The 24,885-nt window shown below is 32.1% G+C and overlaps 1 protein-coding gene across 2 annotated transcripts; it reads right to left on the bottom strand.

Annotated features, from left to right (window-relative positions):
- Positions 1 to 5,031: 5,031 nt before the first annotated feature.
- LOC149571692 (protein neprosin-like) lies at positions 5,032 to 9,101 on the bottom strand. Of its 2 annotated transcripts, none has more exons than XM_089809673.1 (7): positions 8,909 to 9,101; positions 8,732 to 8,818; positions 7,565 to 7,750; positions 6,276 to 6,443; positions 6,127 to 6,180; positions 5,869 to 6,018; positions 5,032 to 5,538 (listed from the first exon to the last, which is right to left on the bottom strand). In XM_089809673.1, the coding sequence occupies exons 1-7, from the start codon at positions 9,059 to 9,061 to the stop codon at positions 5,134 to 5,136; spliced, it is 1,203 nt and encodes a 400-aa protein (XP_089665799.1). In that variant the 5' UTR covers positions 9,062 to 9,101; the 3' UTR covers positions 5,032 to 5,133. The 2 variants fall into 2 exon arrangements, with proteins under 2 accessions (XP_089665799.1, XP_089665805.1); XM_089809679.1 differs by having other exon boundaries at positions 7,565 to 7,747.
- Positions 9,102 to 24,885: the final 15,784 nt, after the last annotated feature.

Genomic DNA, 24,885 nt, shown 5'->3' with positions numbered 1-24,885 from the left:
CATTACTACAATGCTCACCACCTTTATCAAATCTGAATCATTTTAGCTTTTCACCAATCTCATTCTCAACCAAGCATTTTCATTTCTTAAAAGTTTGAAATAAATCAAATTTTTGTCTAAGGAATAAATCCATACTTTTCCAATTGTGTCATCATATCAAATGTAACATAATAATGAGAGACATCAAGGGAAGATACCTAAGTTGGTCCCCATATATCTATATGCACAAGCTCTAATTTCTATTTTTACTTTTCCTTCCCACTCTTCACAAAACTCTCTTTTGTTTTCCATAGAAACAACTTTCACAGAAATCCATATTGGCACATTTTAGACTTAGTTAAAATTTCTTTGGATGACGTAATTTCATACCTTTCTCACTCATGTTCCCAAGTCTATAGTGTCATAGACTTGCATTAGAATCCACAACAACTATTTATTTTCCCTTCTCAACTATGGAAACTACACCTGAAAATTTATTTTTCTCTAAAACAATTAAAGTAGAAGGAACAATATGATATGTACAAAGATATTAGGTGCCTACTTGCACACATTTTCATACTACAAGGGAACTTTTTGTAACCTTCCAATTTTTATCATTAAAAGTAACTATGTAACCCTCATCACCTAGTTGCCCTTCTGAAATCAAATTTTTACTCAGCCTTGGAACTTGACTTGCCTTATGTAGTAGCCAATGATTCTCATTCTCTAGCTTAATCTTAACTTTTCCCTTTCGAACAATCTGACAGGGTTTATTATCCCCAAATAAACAAGCCCAAAGTACCCTTTGACATAATCAATAAAATAACCTCTATGGGGTTTCACATGAAATGATGCTCAAGAATCTAAAACCCAAGAGTCATCAACACTTTCTAAAGACAAAAACAAAGCATCCTCTTCAGATTTGTTACTTACCACATTTTCCTCCTTTTTTGTTTATCTCCTTTTTTGTTCATTCAAGTCCAACAAATTTCTTCTTATTCCCTAGATTTCCATAGTACTAGCAATCTCTTGGTCCTTTTGATTGAGACCACTTTTCCCCTTGATTTCCCATGATTTGCAGACTCATTTCCTCTCTTAGTTTTTTTGCATATGCTTTGTGCATTCAAAGCATTTCCTGATGTAGATCAACATGTGGTTTTCCTACAAGTTTTCTCACTCTGAATAACACCAATCACATCATCAAATTGTAGGGTATTAGATCTAAAAATAGAACTACTGACATCCATTACCAAGTCATTCCATCTTTTAGGAAAAGAACACAAAATTAAGAGAGCCCTAAATTATTTATCAAAATTGACATTCATAGAAGATAACTAACTAGTAATAGTATTAAACTCATTTAAATGATCTACAATAGATCCACCTTCTTCCATCTTCATATTAAATAAATGCTTCATGAGAAATACATTGTTTGAAGTAGAGGGCTTTTCATATAGATTTTCTATGGTTTGCATCAACTCTTCCTTTGTCTTTTCTTTTGTAATGTTAAATGTCACCAATGGTGCCAAGCATAATCCAGTACTTCCAAGTACCTTTCTATCTAAAATCTCCTAGTCTTCATTTGTCATAATTTCCTATTTCTTGGCTTATTCATCCAATGGCTTCTGTAAATCCTTCTATTAAAGACAATCCTCCATTTGCTTTTTTATAGTTGAAAGTTATGCCTATTAAACTTCTCAACCTTCATTCTACCCTTGTCTTGCATTACTCCCACTCAACCATGAGAGCTTCCTGTAGAGGATAGCCAAAATTTTAAAAAATGACAACAATTTGGGCTAAAGAAAAATAGCGACAGTTTAGACCAAAAAAAGAAATAACTATAGTTTGGCTTTAATACCACTTGTTAGGATTGACCACAAACATAAATAATAATTACATACAAATATAACCAATATCAAAAAATAATAAATCACATAGATGAGAACCCAAGACACAAGGATTTAACGTGGTTCACCCAATCCATAGGCCACATCCACCAAATGCAAGTCCAATATTATTATTTAGTGCGTACAATCCACAATCCCTTACAGCTTAATATCATTGCAAGAAGCTACAATCTCATCATACATTATGAAATCCCTAATCCTATATCATTTATACAAGCTTTTGTCACTTATAAACTTGGGGATAGAATAAGTTGTACTCCAATAGAAAAATTGAAGTCGATGCCTTTTACAATAGTGAGACTTTTTTTCTTGGGAGCGGTGCCCCCAAAAATCCCTACGAGGTCATTGCCCCTCGACTCCACCTTGTGTTGTGATAGGGACCACACCGAGGTGCTAGTCCAAGACCTTGCAAGGCACACTGCCCCTTGACCCCATCTTGGGGGTGCTACTCCCAAACCGTTATAGAAATAATCTAGGAGGAAACAACACCAAATAAACCTTTGAGTCTGATTAGGCTCCACATCACAACAAAAATTCAAGGTTTGAGAGCTTCCTAGGTTTTCCAAATGATTTTCACCACAAATGTGCCAATGATTTTCATGTTTTCTAAGGTAATTATAATGTTTTAAAAGTCAATCCCCTTCAAGGGAAGCCTATGGACTAGATAACCTAAACAAATACAATGTCTAAGAAAAATGTTCCATGCCTCATTACTAGTGAGAGTATGAATGACCCATTTGGAAAATAAAGCAATTCCCTATTTGTGGGTATACACAAGTCCTAGACTACCAGACTCCTTATGAAGACAACAAAACTTTTAGGCCACTCTATGAAAGCCATGATCCTTAGAATTTGTGGCCCAAATAAAATTCCTTAAAAGTTGTTCCAACTTTAAATAGAAAGCCTTAGAGGGAACCCAACATGAAGAATAATAGACATGGGTAGTAGCCAAACTTTGGCTATAAATATAGAAATTACTAGCTAGGGAAAGAGGCTTGGTAATCCAATATTCCATCTTTTTTTCAATTCTGGCTAGCACCACATTCCAAATATGAATAGGAGAAGCTTGGAAAAAAAAAGGAATGCCCAAGAAGCGAAAGATCTCACCACATTGAATTTTCTTTCATTCATAGTGGTCAAACCAAGGAGGAGCCAAAAGAAAAGATTGCTTGCAAAAAAGGGCTTTATGGCATTGGATAGCTAAATCAAAAGCAAGACAGAAGGTGTCTATACATTGAAGTGCATTGGAAACATTTTCTTCATCCTCGATGAGGGTGAGAAAGGATTCATCAAAAATATTCCCATTAATCAATTGTGAGAAGAATTTAGTAGGGAGATTCCATGAAATAATCCAGAGGAGATGACATTAGCAAGAAAGTAACCAAAACCCTCACTCTCAAGGACATAGAGGATTGGTGCAAGAGGGAAACCCTACCAAATGGGTCTAAATAAAACAAAAAAGAAGATTGGGTTTCATTAATGGTGATGCAAGTTGAGGCATCCCCAAAAAGAATTTAAATAATCTAGAGGAAAAAAAGCCCAAATCCAAGAGCTTTAAGCATTGCAAGAATGAAAGACCACTCAATCCTATCATATGCTTTGGAAAAGTGAATCTTGAGGAAGAGAGTTAGTTGCTTGGAATGTTGAGCCCACTCCATACCCTTCCACACATAAATAATATGATCCAATATGTATCTAGATTGAATGAAGCTAGTTTTCTCTGGATGTACACTCAGAGGTAAGATATGATAGATTATGAGACTAAAGCCTTGGAAATGATTTTGTAGAAGACATTCAATAGTGTGATGGGTCTCCAACTACAAATGTATTTAGGATCTCTAGCCTTGGGTATGAACTTAATATTTCCCTTGTTGATAATATTGCCTAGTGTGTTAGAATAACAAAGCTTCCAAATAACCTTTGTGCGAATTGGGGCAAATAAAATTCTGAAAGGTCTTCTAAAATTCATAAGGGAAACCATCTCACCCATGATCCTTGTCATCTGCCATGGAAAAGACATATTTCTTGAGGTCACTGATGGAGAGAATCTACTCACAAAAGGAATGGTGCTCCTCCTAGAGCCTATTGGAGACAACAAAAATGCAAGCTTGAAGGGCTTGATCTCTGACCTCAGAGTGGACCAGGGTAGTAATGGCTTTAATATAATAATGAACAAATTTTAGAAGAATATCAAGAAGCTCATAGAGAATCGGTTGACCTTCCTTAATTCTCTTGACATCGATGACAATATGACAAGCCCTTGAAAGATCCTAAAAGAACTCTTTGAAGGCATGGTTACCCACCTTAAGCTAGTGTAGGCATGTCTTGTTTGGATCTCCCTATGCGGCATAACTGTCAACAATCTACTTGTGATGACGAACCTTGGTAAGCCAGAGTTGAATTTCAATGTCGAAAGGATTCATTACTAGGGCTTTAGAAGCAATGCATAGCTCTTTGGTAGTAGCTACATAGGATCTCTGATGGTAAATGACATGCTTCCTACCATAGATATGAAGAAATCTTGTTGTATCGATGATGACATCATTCCACCATTAAATCCACCCAACATGAGTGTGGGGCCAAGGCTCCAAGTTCTAGACATGCGAAATATGAGTTGTAGTGGGGTCATGATGGTGGAGAGATATGCTCATAAAAAAAATGCATTTTGGAAGAGCATCGCCTAACAAATTGCCATATAATAGTAAAAAAAAATGAGGTAGTGGTCTAACAAGTTCAAATCAGAAAGGGGAATGATAGGTAGATCTCGATCTTCAAAAAAGTTGTAAAAACATTGTGTGTACATAATCGAATCTTTTAAGAATTATGTCACATTCAATATGTAATCTTTTGAATTAATTCACAATGTAACCTAATTTAATATAATAATATTTAAAACTCATCAATCATAATCCTCATAAATCTCATATATGCCATCAACATAAAACCATTCATTATTTCTATCTCTGATAATTAATAATCAATTAATGACCTAATTCATCTTAAGAATAAAAATATATATTAAATAATATAATGTTATCTAATTATTGGTCAAATCAACATGTTCATAATATAATGTAAACCACGGGCTAATATTGAAATCCAATATCCAACGTCATAATAGTGAATCATTCATAGAAGATCTCCAAAATTATAATAGGCCATATAGTTTAACTATTAAGTCAATAATAAGTCTGGCATCAACAAAGATGCATTATTTATTTAATACATATTTTTGTAACACTAACAATTAATTGACACAACTAGAATTGTACCCTCCAGGACCTCCAAAGAATATGTATTGACCCCATTCCGAATCAGTATTATTAATGGCATAAGTTAAATTATAGCATTTTGGTTTGGGTATATAAATGTTGGGTTCAGGTTCCACAAGGGTGTCATTAATGTCATGCATTTGGATGTCCCTAATATAAGCTGCATGTGAGTAACCTTCTATAGGGAAATGCCCACTACCCATCTCTGTTTTTGAGAAGGGGGTTCCCTCATCCTTTTCATCATATGTAACTTCCCCTCCATAGTGGACTTCTTTAGCTGATTCATTCAACGAACCTGAACCAAATAGGGATGCAGGCCAATAACCCATGATTTCGTTATCTATATATATAGACCATATTGGCTCATCTTCTAAAGTTTCCTGCAATTAAATTTTTTTATTCTTAGTTTGTTAGAAAAAATATTAATCAAGAATCATGCAAGAAAAATAAATTGTATCTTGTCATTTAAATGCTTTAAGATAGAAAATCTAAACTGTTTTCCTATTAACATTCAAAATCATATAAACAAATATTTTTACAGTTCATTGTTTAGGATTTTATCATCAATATTTTCAAATGCCACATTAGAAATGTCACACACGTATATGCATCTCTATACACAAGTACTAATATCATTATAAGATCTATATATATGGACATCAAAGATTAATTATTACTTATAAGTTTTACCAATTAAAGCTATCACTTACTCTTTTAATCGTTATCATTTTTTCAATCTGTTTTCCGCCATATTCAGATACAGGTTCTAGAAGTTGGCCCGGATAATATTTTGATTTAGGACACAACACAAATCCTGGATTACACTCTTGATTCCAGCAACCTGTGTTGGAGCTATCAGGCTGCATTAAAACGGTAGCATATGTTAATAATTAGTAGATAATATATCTATAAAACGGTAGCATATTTATGTTAATTGGTAGATTATGAAAGTGAAATTGCATAGTTACCGTCCAAAATACAAAGAGTCTTGGATTTGAATCATTATATAGAGATGGATATACCTGAGATCACAGAACAAGAGATTGCAGTGTTAGCTTATTGATTGAAAAAGTTTGAGCCCTCAACAAATTAAAGAATGTGTTTATATAATACTTACTATCCAGCCAGCTTCAATTCTTTGTCTTTTATTTCCAAGGTAACCAATAACCCAAATTTGAGCAAGGCTAAAAATGCCATCAGGATAAGGTGCCACTTGCGGTTGCCATATATTGAACTTTGCTTGTGCTCTATACATTCCCTCGTATACAAACTCTACAACAGCATGCTTCAAAATAACAGGGAACATCAAGGTTTCAAAGTTAGATTGATTTTTACATATTACTTAAATTCAATGAATTATTGATATTTTTTGATATCCAATTTTAAAATTAGCAAATTAGAACAATTAATATTAAAAAGAAGAGTCAATTAAATATAATATTAAAAAGAAGAGTCAATTAAATATCTAATTTAAAATGGAGCTTTGGTGCTGCTTATCTTATTTATCTTAGTGTCTTAATCTGAAGAACTAGAATAACAATTATTTAAAGAAGAAAGAGGAGGGTCAATAAAAGTATATTTAGAATGAGGAACATAATTAGGGATGAATCTATAGATATATGGGAAGGAATTGAGGAGGATGAGCAATCAGAGAAGAGGATGACCTTAAATCTTCGAGCTTATCAACTAAATCTGAAGGAGAAGCAAGATTCGGGGTTCATATTCATCCTCTCAAAAGAAGCATCAAGAAAGACAATAAGATTTTCATGAACAACAAATCTTGCCATTAATATTTGAGATGAATTGATGTTTTGAAAGAATGAATTGATCATTTACCACTCACTACATTTAAGTGTTCCTAGAGGACTAAAGTAGTCTAATTTTCTAGGGGGGTATCCATCCTAGTACCAATTCGATTCAAGTATACTTAACTTAGATGCAATGAGTGATGCATCCCCCATCGTTCCCATGAGAAATTACCTCAATAAGTTTGACTCAAAAAATGCATAGTTTAAAATTCAACATACTTAACAATAGTTTTAGGCGAGCCATTCATTCTTAAAAGAGATGGATATCTATAAATTATTACATATATATTATTGCTTAATAAATTTGACTCAAAAACCACACACTTGAATTCTAATAACAATATTATAAATATTCATTTTAAGATAAAAAAAATATAAGTAAATTGTTTTGTTTGATTTATTTCTTAACATGAAAGTCTTCTACTTGAAACATTCAAAAGTTGTAAAAATGATATTTATATAAAAATATAAAAAATTACTACTTTCATTTAAAAAGAACTTCAAATATGCTAAATTGAAGTTAAGATTGACCTCATATTGGAAGATTAACTTTATTTTAAATCATAAAAAAAAAATTGAAATTTCTCATGCAATGTACCTTGTGAAGGATAGTTGAGGATTCTCTTCCGTCTCTGCTAGGAAAGGAATTTATAGGTCCTATTGCTTTTACGTCTTTATATTTTTTCTCCTTAATAGAGACTGTACCTTCTGGGCACGTTTTTAAATACCTACTGCTTGAGAGAGTTGGAGATATCTCCCCTGCTTGAGTATTCTTCCATGTCTTCTGCAATAATTGTTTAATCTAAATTAATACCATATAGATGATTCAATATAATTGTTTAATCTAAATTAATACTATACAGATGATTCAATGATATTGCACATAACCAATAAAAAATATTTAGTATATTCCATTACCCACATTTCTCATCAAGGTACATTATATAAATGAAACATTGGATCGTTATGTTTTGTTTTATTTATTTGACAAACAAATAATTGAGTTTGATGTTTCTTGTATATTATACATAAATCTTATAAATAAATATAGATATATCATTAGGCTGTTAGAACTTTTGTCTTTGTTTACTGGTTAGAAAAATTCAAATTATTTAGATGAACTAATAAATAAATGTGAAAATCAAATCACAAGTATTTTAAAGAGGAGCATTTGTAATTTATATAGGTTAAGTGGAAAAGAAAATAACAAACAGTTTGGATGGAGGATGACTTATTGTTTTTACTGTTATACACTTGTCGATCACACCAAGCTCAATTATATATACATTATCAATACTTTCTCTAAACAAAAATACAATTTTATAATTTCATTTCAATATTTCATTATGAACATAGCTTAATAGATTGACCAATATATATATTGAAAGACCTCAGATCATCATCTAATAGAAAAAAGTCTCAACTCAATTATATATACAATGACTGATTCATTCACAATTTATAGAACATTATATATCTTTTCTAATATCTCTTACTAACATCATTTTACTCATTTTTTTCTCTTCTTCCTAATAAAAATCACAGAATATAGTTCCGAATATTATAAAAGCATATCCATACACACACATATATTAACTATCATTCCTGTACATATAAATTTTCTCTGAACATAATTATAAATCAACCAATATAATTTTAAAAGACATTACAAATTACTACCTTGTAATAATATGAAAGGAGGTTCCTTTGTACAAAGAATTTATGGGAATCAAACTGATCAAGACATTGAAAAGTTGCCATCTACCTTATCGTGGCCATATAACTGTATTCCACGGCGAAGGGAAATTTGATCAGCAAATCTTACACACAATATGGTGTCTCCATTGTCATGCTGAAACAGAAAATAAATCCTATTAAACCCAAGCTTATATTTGAAAATAATATGAAAGGAAAAAATACAAACAAAAATGATTTGTCTTACTTTGTACTTATGAACAGCTGGTGGATTCATGTAATTGATATAATCCACAATGCTCATATCAGTCATATCATTTAGTTCAGCTGAGGATGCTAAAATCATAAATGCCACACACACCGCATAAGTAGAAACCAGATTTAACATAAGAAAAGCCATTGCTGAAACCAAATGATACTAATCTGTAAACTATCACCACCATGCTAACAAAATGCATCAAAGGATGTGTATTTATAATCAATTTTAATGTGTTTTGGACTGCATTGCTTCAAATCCATGTGAAAAAACATGTTATAACAGTAAAAATGAAAAACATGCCAATAACAATTTTCTACGCTAATGCCAAAACCTATTTGTAATAGTCAAGAGAAATGTTGTCATGGCGTAACCCATTAGGAGATTTGCTTTTTTCTGGCTTTCAATTCAAATGTCTATTTTGCCAGAGTTAACCCACGTTTATCTAACCCTATATTGAGACTTTGGCAATGAGAAAAGACTTTAGAAAGAGTCTAGTAAAATCCTTCGGGAAAGAGTAGTGACAATTATCCTATATTTTTTAATAAACATATTATTAAATATTTATTAATAAATATATTGTGTATTAATTAAGTAGTCTAAATTGATGAATTCTATAGTTAGAATATACTAAGACTACTAGAATATTAATGCATAACTATTGACAATATCTAAGATGGGTGTACAACATATATGCATACAATTAGAAATTAATACTTTTTTGAATCTTATGGACATTGCAGATTTCATAATATGTGTTGCTATTGCATAGAAACAAAATAACAGTTGTAAGCTTGTAAGTGGCATATTGAACCAACTAAAGTTAGCAATAACAACTATTGATACATTTCTTCTGAATGTAATTAAATCTAACTTTTTAAGAAACATGTATGCACTCTCTTGTACGCAAATACCTTTAATATATTAAGGTAAAGGGATTCCAAGCGAGCTTTGGTATTTGTGACTTATCAAGGCCCACACCATTTGATTGAAAATATGAACTATAGGCTATGCAAAGCTTAAGCTGTATATAAATAATTGTTAACCTCAACAAATTGTATAAAATTATGTATTTCTCTCACTTTTGTATACAATAACAATATCTTATTCTAACATTTCATAATCAACCCTCAAAAATCTTGTTCATTCTAAAAATGTGAATATAATCAACCTTCACTTTTCTTATAAATTATAACAAAAGATTATCACCCCCAGCATGCACATGTCTATGCAACGAATTGTATTAAAGATTATAATGCAACATGTGTACCACTATTTAAGAAATGATTATAGTATTGAGATAGGTGGCTTTAAACTTTTGATACCATTTACAAGGTTGTCAAATGCAAGTTGGTATGGATCATCACCATTTTTGAAAAACGAAATTTTATCTAACATAATGACAATGTTAAAAACTTATACAAACCCAACTTTTTTCCATACTTTATTATTGATAATTTTACAAATAAAAAATATGAAATATTTTTTAAAATGACATTTCTTGATATATTATTATTAAACTAGATGATCTAATAAAATAAAATAAAATAATTATTATTACAAAAACTAATTATACATTTATCTTATAAATAGAAAAATCTATTGACAAAAATATCAGCTGGTATTATTATAATTACATAATAAATATTAATTATTATAATCATTATCAAAATAATAATTTGGTTTAATTATTTTTTAATTAAATGTATTATAAAAAATAAATTAATAGATAATGAAACACCTTTCATGTTTTTCACAAGATGTAACTACTTATGAATGTTAGAGAGTTAAAATGATTTCAATTAGATGCATTGTTAATCCTTTTAAAATATAGCAGACATACATAATCAGATTTGTTTTTAAAAAAATATACCGTTGCTGGAAAAGTTTATTAAAAATTGAAAACAACATTGCTCTTGTCAAAGAACTAGCAGGTTTAACACGTGCAATGTTCATTTCCGCATAGCCTGGGTAAAATATATATTTCAATGCTGATCCATTAAAATAATGTAGGTAGCTGACATCTTTTTATTTGACAGTTTGATTTTTGCAGTTGTTGAGAGATGTTGGTAACTGTGACTATCATTGTTTTTTATTATTTTTGATGTTTGAAACTCGTAAATCTCATTTTGGATCTACATGCACCTAATATCATTTATGTCCATCTCATTGCCATTTCATTCATGTGTTGTTTTGGAATTCTTTTATAATAGTTTAATGTTTTAGTTTTTTTATTGAAAAAAATATTTTATTAACAAAAATAAATATTTTACAAATAAATGACAGTAGATACAACGTTATTTGGTATAACAGTAGTAATTATATTACAACAAATGTCCATCCAAATTAACAGGGACATTGAGAATATTATAAATGAATGTGGCAGCTGCTTCCCAACCTCTTTCAACACACTCGGCAATTCCTTCAAAGTATCAACAACCATTACTAAAGAACGCTGAAACAATGCTGCAACCAAGATGTATATATTTCAGGCTGACAGCATAGACTTGAACACCATATTGCACAAGACTAATTGATAATAGCTTGATTAGCTTGAACTTTAAACTTTTCTTCAAAAACACAAAGATGATAGGACTATAGTTTTAGGTATTCTTTTTGACATTAGTTTCATTCATGTATTGTTTTGGAATTCTTTTATAATAGTCTAATGTTTTCTTAATCTTTTTTGTTAAGGTACTATAGTTTTAGATAGTCTTTCTGACATTAGTTTCTTAGAAATTGTGTATCTTAAATTTTTTTGTCTTAAACTACAGTTTGAAGGCATTATGGAATTAATTTACTTCAAAGATGTCAATTTCATTTTTGCTATTAGTTGTTATTATTTTTCCCGATACTCTTTTCTTTTTCCTATCAACATATTAAGAAAAATGTTTATGCATTCTTCAATTTTCTTAACTATTTAGCTATATCATACAAACATAGGTTTTGTCAATCCTTTTTATCTACATTTCATATCTACTTAGCTAAAAATACTCTTTGAAATACTATAATTAATCTCATCTCATTTTCAAGAGCTTCTCTCTTGAATGTCATAAGTTTATCATGTCTTGTTTGGAAGGAAATAACATCACCTAAGTTGGATTTATTTAGTATGGAGAAGTGGGTTTGTGGATTGAAAGATGGGTAACACTACTACATTTGGACTCAAATTGTGATGGTAGGCTATTGCAATTGCGACATCTACCTATCACACTAGTGACAGAACCATGAATTGGCTCCCATCACATGACCATCGGACGATGAGGGTGGTTGTCGTAAGAGCAATAGATGACATTGTCATAACTTGGAAGAAGGAAGGGACAAGAGTTCATGTTTGTGACATCACAATTGCAATAGTATGTCATCGCATCGCAATTATGATATCATAAGCTCCTAGTCCACCATCACAATTGAGACGTCAATGTGACAACTATGTTGTGGAAGCAACATTCATCTATCGAGACTATCTATTGTAATTGTCACAGATGTGTTGTGCAAGTGACGACTAGCCATCAAAAGAGGTCATTGCAATTGCAACAGCTAGTTGAATTATTAAAAAATAATTTTATTCTTTTAACACCTAGGCCAGCCTAGCGAGCTATTGCACTTCTTAACTTGTTCTTTTCTCTTACTCAATAACAATATAATGGACTCCTACATTGATGAATTGAAGGAGCAACTCATTGGTCATGAGATTGACTCCAAAATCATCACAACTTGTAGGTGTCCATCGAATAATAGAGCAATTAACAAGACACTCATCATGATGGTCATTCCTTTGTTGGTGGTACTCATCTCCTATTAGTTGTCATTCCTTTGCTAGCGGTACTCTAGTGATCACTTACAAAACTCCATCAAATGCTAAGGAAAGGGATATCCATCACAGATTGATTATTTGGATTTATTGACCCCTGCAGGTGGAACATTATTTGACAGAACTATCACAAATTCCCTAGACACAAACTCCAACTTGTTTGCAAAACAATTTCAAGAGCATATTGGATGTTTTCTTATTGAGGAGGAAAGCCTGATGGAGGAGGGTAATATGGATTATCATACTGTAATGCATATAACTCAAAAAGGATTTAGCTCACTAACTAAGAAAATTGTTCTCAGTACAAAGAATATTCTAACTGAGTCAACAAAACATAAGTCACCCATAGCTACTCCTCTAACTAGAAGTTTCTTTAAAAGGATCGTCACTCAACTCCACAGAAAAAAATACCAAATCTGTTAAAAAAGAAAGCTTTGGTGAGCCCTAAATTCAATTCTACAAATATTGGAGGGTAGGCTTCTATAAAGGATAATTTAAGTGAGTTGCAAAATAGATATGGTTCATTAGTCAGAAAGAAGGATAAAAAAGCATCCAATGTAAGAACTAGTATCAGCTTTGCAAGCTAGATTTCACCAAGGATAAGTCATAAACCAAGCAACATATTATGCAATTTTTTCACTTAATAGATTTCTATTTTTTTTGAATTGTGAGAGTCTTGAGACTGGTGCAACAGTCTTTGGGTACAAAGATCTTTGAAAATTCATCATTATGTGATAAATCTATTGTCTTAAGCTTGAATAGTGAAGAATTGGAAGACTTGGCTCCAAGATCCAATTCATTGATAAGTAGACAATAAAATATCTTTAGGGTTTCAAGGTTAATCAATTGATTGAAGTTTCTTTCCATAGATGGTTTACGACAATGTGAATGTTGGAGTTGGCTATAAATAAACTAACATTTCATAGCTTATCCTCTTAAATGTTAAATTGAATAGTCTACATCAATTAGCTCTTTGTCAGAGTGGTGGCAACTTGGACTAAATTTTCAAATTGTCAGATCTTTGTGCACTTTAGAACCAACATTGCACATAAAAGAAAATAAGTAGTGATACTTTTTAATAATAGGACAATATTGTCATAGTGCTCAAATAATTTACATACACCCAGAATATGTATAGTTTGTAACAATAGCCTAGCAATTAACTACACTTGCTAATGCAAAATTGTAGATGTCAATGAAATCATAACATTGATTTCATAAACTTGTGAATGCCAATCTAAATCAAGAATACACATGCAACTATGTTCTATATGCATGGACAATAGGCGGAGCTGAAAAAATGTACCAAATTTACATTTGTCCAATAGGTCTATTAAGTTTTTAAAATTATAGGCCATCATGAATGTTAGAACTCTAGCTTCCATGGATGAGAGAATGTCCTTAGCAAGCCAGCACATAGAAAGTCTTGATTTGCTTGCATGCTAAGTATATTACGCTTGCCTATAAGAGTCAAAGTTACAATGTTTGTAATGGTCTATAACTTAAAATACCTAATTAAGGACCTCTAACAAAAATACAAACCTTTTGCATTTTTTGAGTTCCACCTGATGTCATGTGCATATGAATTGAGATTGCACATTGAACTATGGACTCCTTCTACATTGTCTGAAACCAAGAGATTCGCACAGTTAGTTGTCATGCAATCATAGGTTGATGTTGAGCTTCACTTGGCTTCAAGAATAGTTTAATATTCTCAATTAATCAAGGCCAACCATGTGAATATGATAGCTCATTTGGCCCCACAATCCCAACATCTAAATTCCTTGTGAACATCTAAAATTCATTCATTCTATTAATAAAATGTAACATTCATGAATTATCAAATGATAACATTCATTAACTCATAAGTTTCATTAGAAAATTCACACTAACATTAAAACATAAGATTCATTAGAACATTCACATGAAAATTTAATAGAACATAAACAAAACAACTAGACATAAACATCAATCATTATCAAGGGTATGTACAGGATCATGGTGTGCCAAAAAGTGACAATCTGAAAAATATACAGTTCTGAAATGCCTCAAAGCATTTCAAAATGTATTCCTACTTTTTTTCCACCCATCCTAATGCCAAACCAAAAATTTAATACCTTTATAAGTCATAGTATATCTTTGGATACCAACCCTTCATGGTCAACTTTAATAACATCCCCAAAACATGTTTTGTGCAAGTTCTTATGTGGTTTTTTTTACTTCAAACATGTACCTCATGACTTTTTTTTACCCAAATTTGATGAAATGAAAATAGTTTCTTAAGAATTTTTTTAGATTCCCATAAATATAACTCCTATCAAATTATGATTTTAGTAAGTAATTATTACTTATTTTCAAATGGAGTTATGCATAAAGTGTTGATTGAAACACTGATTAAAAAAGAACTATAACTTTCAAATGGTACAATAATTTTGAAATCCAAAAGATGCATCACATTCTATGCTTATTCTATTGCAAGAAAAATAAAAATTAAATTAAATTTTGCAAAGTTTTGAATTAGTTAAGGTGGTCAGACATGAGAGTTTTTTTATTCCAAAAATACTATAGTAAAAAATTCATAATTAATAAATTTTTAAGAATAAAAATACTCGAAAATATGCATCATATATGGGCATGAGTCTTCTTCTTATATCTATAATTTTATTTATAAATATTATCATTTGATTTTGATTAAGGTGGTTAGACATACATCTACTTCTTATTTTTGTCATGAAATTTTTGTACTATTGCATTAAAATTCAAAATTTTGACCAATCAATTTTTAAATTTTTTAAGATAAGGCCTAGTAATTTACAAACTAAATTAAATTTCCTAGAGATTCTTTTCTCTCAACTCTTTGATTGAAAGTTCATAACAAGTTAAAAATTGTATGTCAAGTTGACATAACCCTGATTTGTTGATTTTTCATTACCACTTAAGGGCATAGCTTGCGTGACCATAATCCTACATATACCCTCAAATAAGTTACATAAGTTCACATGAATCATTTCTTTTTCTTTTTTTCTTTTTTTATCCTTCCCTTTATTGTTGTAGAGGCATATCCATGTCATCATTGATATTTCTTCTCACCCATGAACATGATCTCACTATCCTTTGCAAAGGTGGGTCCTTTGCAATAACAAATCAAAAGGTCAAATTTAAAAAATAAATGAGAATTTAAATATTTTAAAGAACATTGTAGCACTCTTTACCTTGTCCAACAACATCATCTTTCCTGTCGGCTTGAATCTCAACATGCTCATCAAGAACAACCTCTACATCCCTTGCAACTACAATACAAGATGTTTTCTTAATCCCAACATATGTTATAGTTAAATTTGTATTACTAAACCAAATTCAATTTAAAATGTTTACTTGTGTTGATAATTCAGAAATAAAAAATTGAATAGAAAATATATACCTTCAGTACTATGATCCACATTCGAATTGATGCCTCCATGGTGCCTGACTGGTGTATTAGGATTGGTAGGCTACAATCTAATGTAAATAATTAGTGCATTTATCAATAATATATACATATATATACAAGAGAAGTACCAAAAAATGTTAACTAATGATTCATTTTAATACATATAAATATATTCACTTTAAAGTTTTAAACAAATATATAATCATTGTATATTTACCTCATCCATAGATCTAGCAAAATAACCTTGTGCACTCATTGCTTGTAGTCATTCAACTACGATTGTATAGCCTTATCTATAGGCTAATTTCTTGTCCACTTTAGAAGTTTTTTTAAAAAACTCCATGGCCTATATTTTTGCTTGGTATCATGAATTTTTTTTAAATCAATTTCATCAAGACCAAATTATTTACAATTTATAAATATTTGTATATAATTTTTATTTACTTATACTTACAATTCATGCAACAAGTTTTACTTATACTTACAATTTGTATATAAGGAAGAAAAGGTGCACGAAATTGCTTCCTACACTAATTTTTGAGAGGATAGTTATGCAAATTTGACTAACTATTAAATAGAGATCTCAAGAAATGCATAACAATATAATCAAAATAAAAATGAACTCATAACACAATGATTACAATAGGGAAACCCTTCCAAGAGAAAAACCCCACCCTCCAAAACCTACATAATGCATTCTCAAATCTAGAAGATTACAATACACTTGCAATGCAAGTTCTTATAGGAGCACATCACCACAACTCAAACTCAAACTCGGACTTAGAGAGAATTCTTCTAGCAATAGTCTTGCAAACTAAACTTGATGAATCAAACACCTCCCCAAGCCCTCCTTTTATAGTGATTTGCCACTTGGAAACTATTTTTGGTTTTACAAAACCATGGACAAAACAACCATGCCACATGTTACCCATTTGCAATTTGTAATTCCAAGAATACCATTCTTGTCCATAATTTTATCCTCTAGTTTAGACTTCCATAAAAGTCATATAATGAGTTGTTTACACTCTAAAAATAGCCCTTCTACATTGTTCCAGAGACTAAACACATTTTTAACAAATCATACACATTTTTTCAACTCATAAATATGTGGAAAACTACCACAAACAAATTCCAAATTTTTAAAAAAAAATTCTAGAGTTTTTTCTAAAAAAAGATTGCAAGGTTGAGACACAATTTTCAACATTCTCCCACTTGTCAAACACCTTGCAAGAGTCAATGGATCCATAGTTACATGGAATTAATTGATAGTAGCCAAGGGGCCCATAGACTCTAAACACCATCTGAACTTCTCTGTGCTCACGAGCTTAGTTAATGCATCAACAACATTCACCAAAGTCTCTACCTTCTCCAACTTCACCATGCCGTCCTTGACCATATCTCTCACAAAATGATATTGTACATCAATGTGTTTGGTCCTAGCATGAAATGTTGGGTTCTTCACTAGGTAGATTACACTCTAACTATCACTATAAATTGTCACTGTACCCTATTTGAATTCTATATCTAAACATAGGCTCTTTAGTTAGATAACTTCCTTGCAATCATGAGTAGCTACAATATACACCTCTGTAGTGGAAAAAGTGACTATAGCTTGTCGCTTGCTCATCCAACTGATTACATGGCTAAATAATATAAACACATATGCACTGGTGGATCTTCTACTATCAAAATCACCGGCCCAATCTGAATCCACATAGCCTCAAATATCCAAGGAATTTTGATTTCCTATTCCATGAAAACATATAGAGTACTCTGAGATACCCTGCAAATATCTTAAAACTCTTTTTATTGCATCCCAATGTGCTCTTCCTAGATTAGACATATAACTAGAAAGTACTTCCACTACTTGGGCAATGTCTTGTCTTGTATAGACCATAGCATACATCAAACTTCTAACAACACTCTGATATGGTACTTGACTCATCTCTTCCATCTCTAATGGAGACAAAGGGCACTGTGAGCTAGAAATCTTTGTTCTCATAATAATAGGAACACTCAATGGTCGCGAGTCTTGTATATTGAATCTTCTTAGACTATACTTACTCTACCCTAGCCAAAGCTTTCTATTTTTTTCTATCTCTTATAATCTCCATTCCCAGAATGTACCTTGCTACACCAAGATCTTTCATTTCAAACTTTGCTGAGAGTTGAGATTTTAATTCTGCAATCAAACCTTTTCCTTTGCTAATTAACAACATGTCATTAATATATAAGGCAATAACTAGGAAATAATCACCATCTAACTTGTAGTATATACAGTGATCAGATTTTGATTGCACAAATCTCAAACTCAATACATATGCATCAAACTTTTAGTACCACATCCTAGGACCTTATTTTACACCATACAAGGATTTCTTCAATTTATAGACCAAATGACTTTTACCTTTCACTACTACATGATAATATGTTTTAAGACAACTTTTAAAGATGAAAATAGATGATCATCTCAACTTTCTTTTTCTTTTATTTTTTAATTTATTTAATTTATGTGTATTTTGATTTTTTGTGATAATTTAATTTATCACTCATTCTTTCCCTTACATTTTGAAATGAAATGATGTGGTGAATATGGTAGGCTTGGCCTAGATCTACAACCACATACTACTCTATGGGTCCTTTTTGTAGGGGGCACATAAAAAATTGACAACAAAAGAATCACCATTAATGGGTTCTGCCATTTCAAGACTTTTTCCCTTCTCTTTGAAGCCTCTCAAAGAGAAAAGTAGAGCTTGATCTTTAATTTTTGAGTAAATTCTAGTATGTGCTAAGTTGTTAGCTAAAGTTAGTTGAAACTGAGTCAGTAGTGGTTTCTGTAGAAGCTAAGTTCATAGTTATACATGTACCATGCAATAAATGTTATATTTTGAAAGGGTATAAGGGAAAATTATACATATTTTTCTTTATTTCAAACATAGAGCAAGAGAAAGTAGAGTGAATAAGGAATTGACAAGCAAGAAAAAAGTATTCACATGAATCATAGCAAAGATCAAGCATCAATTCATTGATTTTAAGGTATTCTTCATCTGTCGAGCTACATAGTTTACATATTTATTAAAACCCTAGTTTGCAAAATGACCTCAAGTTCTAAGCATCCAAAGGAGAAGGAACCATTTGAAGTCCAATTAGTTAGCAATGAAGTAAAACAACCAGAATTTAGGGCCATATCAAAAGTTGCATACAAGAATGATCCAGTAGGTGCATTATCAGTTATTCCACCTAAGGTTGTTATGGTTCAAGATGTAAGAAAATGCTATAACTACAAGGTAGGAGGAATTGGAGACATGGAAATTATATAGGCATATGATAGGTTATGCAAACATGGAGTGTTAAAGGAAGAATTCAAAATCATAGAGAGGAAGGGCTTAACCCATGTCCTAGATTTTCCAACTATCTTCAAAACTGAATAGATCAGAATTGTTTTAAGTAGAATACATGATAGATTTTTATGGCTGGAAGGTGGACCCATCAAAATTTCAAAGAGAATTGTACATAGGGTTATAGGATAGCCAAACCTATATTGGCCTAAGACTTTAAGAAGCAACTCTAAAGAGGTGATTGGGCAAAATACGTGAGCTAAGTGGAACACATGAGGAATAACCATTGATACTATCACAGATCCACTTGATTTTGTAGTGAGAGTCATATCACAAAAATTCTATCAGTCAAGCTAACTGAATAATGTTCCTTATATATTAGTTGATGTATGCTACAAGATAGTCAAGAACAATCATACTTATGATCTTGCAAAACTCCAATTGCAGCAAATAATTGAAAACCTAGGAGCAATAAGGAAATTTAAAAGTGCTCAATGTAAGTTTGGTTCCATACTAATATGCATATTTTTCTATGTTCAAAATGAATTCCCATCTTTTGGTAGAGTAGGATGAAAGACCAATAGGTCTATTGCTATGTAAATAAATGAGTATACTGAGCAAATGGGAGACAATTTTGAGTTAGTGATGACTAGTTACTTTGAAGATTTCAAGAAGTCAATGAAATAGAGGCTTAGAATTCCTATTTCCTTGGTGGAGAAATACTACAATGATATTTTCTTTCTTGTGGATATTGACTACACCTTCATATAGGTTGCAGTACCTAGAGTGAGATGGTTAAGGCCTCTAGGTTATGAAATAAACATTGATGAAGCTTCAACTACTATCACTACACTTCTTGCTAAAGAAGTTGATAAAACTACTAAATTTTTTGGTAACTATAATGTTGTGAAATATAAAGTTGAGATGGAATTAAAAATAGCATCAACCAAGTGAAGAAGAAGGATAAAATGGTGAAGAAACTTAAAGAAAAGTTTGGTGAAGGAGCTGAAGGAAATGATGGAGAAGAGGAAGAAGAAGAAGAGGAAGAAGAGGAACAAGGTCAAGAACCTCTTTCTTTGACCCAAGGAATGGGTGAAGATCAGGAAGTAGAAGAAGGTGTTGAGGAAGATGATGTTGAGGAAGCACCAACCAAGCCACAAGCAAAGAAAAGGAAAGAAAAGACATAGTCGATTGCACAACCTAAGGCTAAGAAGACTACAAAGCCTAGTGCAACAAAGCATGTAGTTCCAACAACTAGAGCAACTACAAGGGCTACCACTCAAAAGGAAAAGGAGCAAGCCAAAGAGAAAACCAAGGAAACTAAGTAGACTAGTCCTATATAGAAGAAACCTAGAAGGAAATATGTGGCACAACCGGAGTCAGATGATGAAAAGGTGGAGTCAGAGGACATAAGCCAATTCAAAATGGTAAGTCATGCTCCCAAATCTGATCTTGAGAATATTTTTGATAATGTTAGAGATAATGTAGATTTGATTGGTTTGAAAAACATTTAATTTGGTAAACTAAGTAGAGAAGATCAAAACATGGTTGAAGAATCTATATATGCCATGATGGAAAAATTTAAGAACACCCCTCTTGAATTTGACAACACAATGCCCAAAGATTTGTACACAATTATTGAGAATAAATGGCACTATTGCCTAAATATGGAAAAGGAAATAAGAGAGTCTACATTGGAAAAACTGATGCCAAAATTGTCAAAAGGAAAAATAACCAAAGCTAATAAGAAATATTGTAGTAGATTTGCACCAAAGTATAGGGCTTTTAGCATTTTGCAAAATAAAATTGAAGATGTTGTGAAGAAGTCCACACAAATGTGGAGACAAATATATGGATTGACAACTATAAAGGAAGGAGAAGCAAATCCCTTTGAGGGGAGAAATACTGAAGAAGAAGGTGAGGACAAGAAGGAAGAAACAAAAAAATAGAAAGAAGGCAATACAGTGGAGGAGACACAACAAAAGAAAGATGAGATGGCAATAGCTGATGAGAAACAAGTAGAATAGAATGTGGAAGATTAACAATTGTCAACCATGAGCCCTCCACATGACACAAATACAACTATAGAAACTATTACAGTGAAAGATGTTCCTTAAAAATCTCCTCGGAACATCAATCCATTAACTATAGAGGATTTGAAAAAGATACTTGACCAATCCACATTACAGGCAAGACTATGTGAAAATCCTGTATTGGTCAGTGTGGAATTACAAAAGGCTATAGCTAACATAACAAGGGAAAAGGTGATTACACAAGAACCGCCTACTACCATCCTTATAGCTACCAATGCTCAACCATTGACACAAATAGAGGATAAATCCACAAAGGTTAACACTACTACAAAAGTTGATGAAGTTAGATTGTAGAAGAAAAGGAGCCAACAAAGGGACAAGTAGGATAGATAGATGCTTCTGTACCTACTGCACAAACAAAAGGTCACCAAAATTGATCACAATTGATCAAGGAAAATCTAATGAAGAGAAGGACATATCCAAAGAGAAGGAGCAAGAAGCCATTCAGACATTGGTAAATCTACCAACAACTGGCACTCCTACTAAAGTTCTTTAGAGGCCTAGCACTGATGCAATACCATTGCAAATTTAAGCACTATGCTCTAGCTCAACAAAGGTTGCAAAGGTATTCCACTATGGTGATGCACTATTAGATGAAGAAATAGTGATACCAAAATATGATTATGCAACCATGGACTTAGAACAAATTAATATCACACAAGAAGCATTGGAAAGGAAGAAAAATCAAGAGATACTCAGGAAAGAGTATAAACAAAGGCAAGCACTTCAGAAGATCAAATACATCTTTTTAGATGCCTTTAGCTTGCAACCACTTGATGAATAAAAGCCCTTATTAGAACAACTGTCAAAAATTGTTGAATAGGTGACAAATGAAGTCCAGAAAACCAATGTATAACTCATGGAATGGTTTGAAAAGAAATTTCAAGGAAAGGTCAATGAGAAGATATCTAGTGGAATAACACTATCACAAGTAGAGTTGGCTAACAAAATTGCAAAAGTGAAGAAGGTACTTGAGAATATATTCTCACTAAACACAAAATTGTGTGACCCCACACTCTTCACACAAGAAATGAGACACATAATTTTTAGTCTAGAAAGGAATTTGAAGGTTTCAGGCATGCAATTTCCTCAAAAGCCAACCCAATGAGAGAAGCACTTTCATTCAATGCTTCATACACAAAATCAACTAGTTGTCTTAACAGCAAAAGAGGCTAACATAAGAGCCAAGTCAATTGATATACAAGCCTCCCTTACCCCCCATATGGAATTACTCCAGAAAGAAGTAGCCTATGCAAAGACAATGTTAAAGAAAGACCCCAATCTTTCAACATTGGATGGTCTAGTTCATCTTGCAGCAGAGACAACCATCCAGATCAAATCTTTACATGTTGCATTAGACAACTGGGATGTTTCTTTTAAGATTATAATGCAAGTCCATAAGAATTTTTTGGATAAATACACAATCAGTATATAGACCCTTTGACATCAGTGTTAAAAAGGGGGAGATAATAAAGGAGAGCAAGCAAAGGGGGAGCAAGTAGCAAAATAGAGTATATCAGACAAAAACAAAGTGTCAGAAAGACAAAGAGTATCAACATGAAGAAAATATACTAAGAGAAGAGAAGAATATTTTGAATGTAGAATAGTCACATTAAATCAAGGGGAGTTAGAAAAATTTTGAGCAAAATTTTGAGGTATATGAGTCTATTACATAGTTTTGATAATTTTGAAGTCTTGTACATATGCCAAATTGTATGTATATTAAACTCAAGTAGATTAGATTTTTTATGTATAGTTAAGTGTTTTTGCCACTCATGTAAAAGGGGGAGATTGTTGATCTTAGATTAGTTTTAACAATTGAGTGTCAACACACTTAAGATATTTGCTAAGTTCATGTCGAGCTAGTAACACATGCCAAGTAAAATATGTATAGATATCGAGTTGCAATGAGTGTCGAGTCACTCATGTGCTAAGAAGTTTAAGTACAAAGTGAATAGTTGATGCCAAGCAAGTTCAAGTGTCGAGCAAGACAGAATTGTAGTAAGTGTCAAGCATCAATATTGTCAAGTGCTAAGTAACATAGAATGGACCTAGTTGTTTGTGATGGCACAAACAACTATGTAAAAATTTTTTGAGCTAACTTATGGATAGATCTCAAAGCTTTGAAGATAAGATAAAATATATTTGGATTCCCTATGCAATCAACATGAAACCAATCAGAAAAATGGAAGGATTTGAGCGGGAAAAATGAATGTGTTGGTGTAAATGAGTATTTACTATTTATACTTACTTAAGTTTACTTAGGTTAATGCATTATTTTATTATTTATTTAGGTGAGCCACTTAGGAGTTTGTGTACTCACATGAGTTGTCATGTTGACAAAACAAAAGTACACAACTCTAATTTAGCACATGGCATCCACAACACTGGAGTTTACATCATTCACTAAATTGTCATGTAGAAAACACAATTATTCACACTTCTAATTTAGCACATGTTGTCTACACTAATTTGTGTGATACACCATTGTAGGCTTATCTTGACATCATCACACTTTTGTGCTTAATGAAGGATAACCCATATCTGGTGGACATGTGCTCGGTTGTTTGACTTATCATGTTGCTGACTTCTATGCATTCTAGAAGCTCTCCAAAGGCCTTTATATATAGGCACTCCTACTGTACTTTCAGATGGCATATTGAATGAATATATTATCATTATGATCATACTCTCTCTTTGGTCTACTATTGTGCATGTGTTTGAGTTCCTTGGTCTTGGGTGAATTCTGGCCTAAGCCAAAATCTTACATGGTATCAGAGCTCGGGGAGATTCTCTACACATAGCTATTTGAGACTGTTCATGCTTTAGTACCTCAACCCAATTTTGGAGAATCTGCAAAATTGGGAGTATCTAGAGCCAAATTTAACCTTGCCATTGCATCCAAAATGTTGATTCAATGAAGATTGACTATAAATATGCCTATATTGGACTAAAATTGATCGCGAGGCAATTTTTTTTTTTCAACTGGTACCCGAAGGCATTGACTTGCAATTGGGTTTTAATCAGCAGGCATTTTAGAATTTCCAAGCACTGCACATAAATCTAGTGTGGCCAAACTGCATAACCTAGTAAGTGCATTGGAACTAGCAATTAATTTGCCCAACACTGGTGAGGCTAATATCATAGTGCTCACTATTTGATTTATTAACTACAACATGTTTGTTTTAAACTACATAGTAGTTTGTTGCCCCACAAATGTGGGATTATAAATCAATAATCTAGTGAGGAATATTCTAAAACCACTGGTAGCATCCTATAGTTACCTCTGGTAG

This window comes from Cupressus sempervirens, chromosome 2 (assembly GCF_028749045.1).
Source record: "Cupressus sempervirens isolate cs-2001-9-10 chromosome 2, ASM2874904v1, whole genome shotgun sequence".
Classification (NCBI taxonomy): Eukaryota; Viridiplantae; Streptophyta; class Pinopsida; order Cupressales; family Cupressaceae; genus Cupressus; species Cupressus sempervirens.
This window is presented reverse-complemented; position numbering and strand designations above follow the sequence as displayed.

Coding starts and splice junctions, on each gene's coding strand:
- LOC149571692 (XM_089809673.1), bottom strand. CDS start 9,061: ATGGCTTTTCTTATGTTAAATCTGGTTTCTACTTATGCGGTGTGTGTG. Junction 6,181..6,275: donor GAATTGAAGCTGGCTGGATA/GTAAGTATTATA, acceptor CTGTGATCTCAG/GTATATCCATCTCTATATAA. Junction 6,019..6,126: donor GACTCTTTGTATTTTGGACG/GTAACTATGCAA, acceptor GTTTTAATGCAG/CCTGATAGCTCCAACACAGG.